This window comes from Neopelma chrysocephalum, unplaced genomic scaffold (genome assembly GCF_003984885.1).
Source record: "Neopelma chrysocephalum unplaced genomic scaffold, ASM398488v2 Primary Assembly neopelma1_97274, whole genome shotgun sequence".
In the NCBI taxonomy this organism is placed as follows: Eukaryota; Metazoa; Chordata; class Aves; order Passeriformes; family Pipridae; genus Neopelma; species Neopelma chrysocephalum.
The window spans coordinates 2370-3571 of record NW_020925915.1 but is presented as its reverse complement, the minus strand read 5'-3'; the positions used below and the strand labels follow the sequence as shown (position 1 = coordinate 3571).

Genomic DNA, 1202 nt, shown 5'->3' with positions numbered 1-1202 from the left:
CAGCTCCAACCTCCTTGTTCACCAGCGTGTCCACACTGGGGAACGGCCCTACGAGTGTGAGGAATGTGGGAAGACCTTCAAGTTTGGCTCCAACCTCTTCATCCACCGCCGAGTGCATACAGGGGAACGGCCCTACGAGTGTGAGGAATGTGGGAAGACCTTCATCCATCGCTCCCACCTCCTCACCCACCACCGGGTGCACACAGGGGAACAGCCCTACAAGTGCTTGGAATGCGGGATGAGCTTCAGCGTCAGCTCCCACCTGATCCGCCACCAGCAGATCCACACTGTGGAAGGGCGGCCCCGGCCCTACAAATGTGGGGAATGCAAGAAAAGCTTCACATACAATTCTCAACTCGTCACCCACCGGCGCGTGCACATGAGGGAGAAGCCCTACGAGTGTGGGGAATGCGAGATGGGCTTCACCGTCAGCTCCCGCCTGATCCATCACCAGCAGATCCACACTGGGGAACAGGGGCAGCAACCCTACAAATGTGGGGAATGCAAGAAAAGCTTCACATACAATTCTCAACTCGTCACCCACCAGCGCGTGCACACGGGGGAGAAGCCCTACAAGTGCTCGGAATGTGGGAAGAGCTTCCGCGCCAGCTCCCACCTGACCCAGCACCAGCAGACCCACACTGGGGAACGGCCCTACCAATGTCTCGAGTGTGGGAAGAGGTCTCGGAGCAGCTCGGATCTCCTCAAGCACCAGCAGACGCACACGGATGAGAGGCCCTTCCGCTGCACTGACTGTGGGAAGGGCTTCAAACGCAACTCCACCCTTGTCAGCCACCGGCGCATCCACACCGGGGAGAGGCCCTACAAGTGTGGGGAGTGTGGGAAGAGCTTCACCCAGAGCTCTAACTTGACCACACACCAAGGGACCCACTGTAAGGGGAGCCCTGCAAGTGCCCCGACTCTGGTAGGAGCTTCATCTGCTGCTCCAACTCCATCACCTGTTGGAGGACTGTAACAGTTCGTTACGAGACATGCCCGGAATAAAACAAGTGCACAGATATTCAAACACACAAAATATCTTTATTACAGTGAGAATAGTAATAATAACAGTAAACTTAGTGAAAAGAACCAAAAACTAAAGAGATACAAAATAACTACCTTATCGTGTGGTCTTAAAACAAGTACTACGAACAGCATTCAATACAGTGTAATCTTAACTAATAAAAAGGGATACCAAAAAA

At 53.7% G+C, this 1202-nt stretch overlaps 1 protein-coding gene across 1 annotated transcript; it reads left to right on the top strand.

Annotated features, from left to right (window-relative positions):
• Nucleotides 1-4: 4 nt before the first annotated feature.
• On the top strand, nucleotides 5-925 carry LOC113961561 (zinc finger protein 256-like; the record flags this gene model as incomplete). Its single annotated transcript, XM_027671985.1, has 2 exons — nucleotides 5-552; nucleotides 721-925. Coding segments are annotated over 2 exons (753 nt in total), but the record flags the coding sequence as incomplete, so codon positions are not given.
• Between the last annotated feature and the right edge of the window lie 277 nt (nucleotides 926-1202).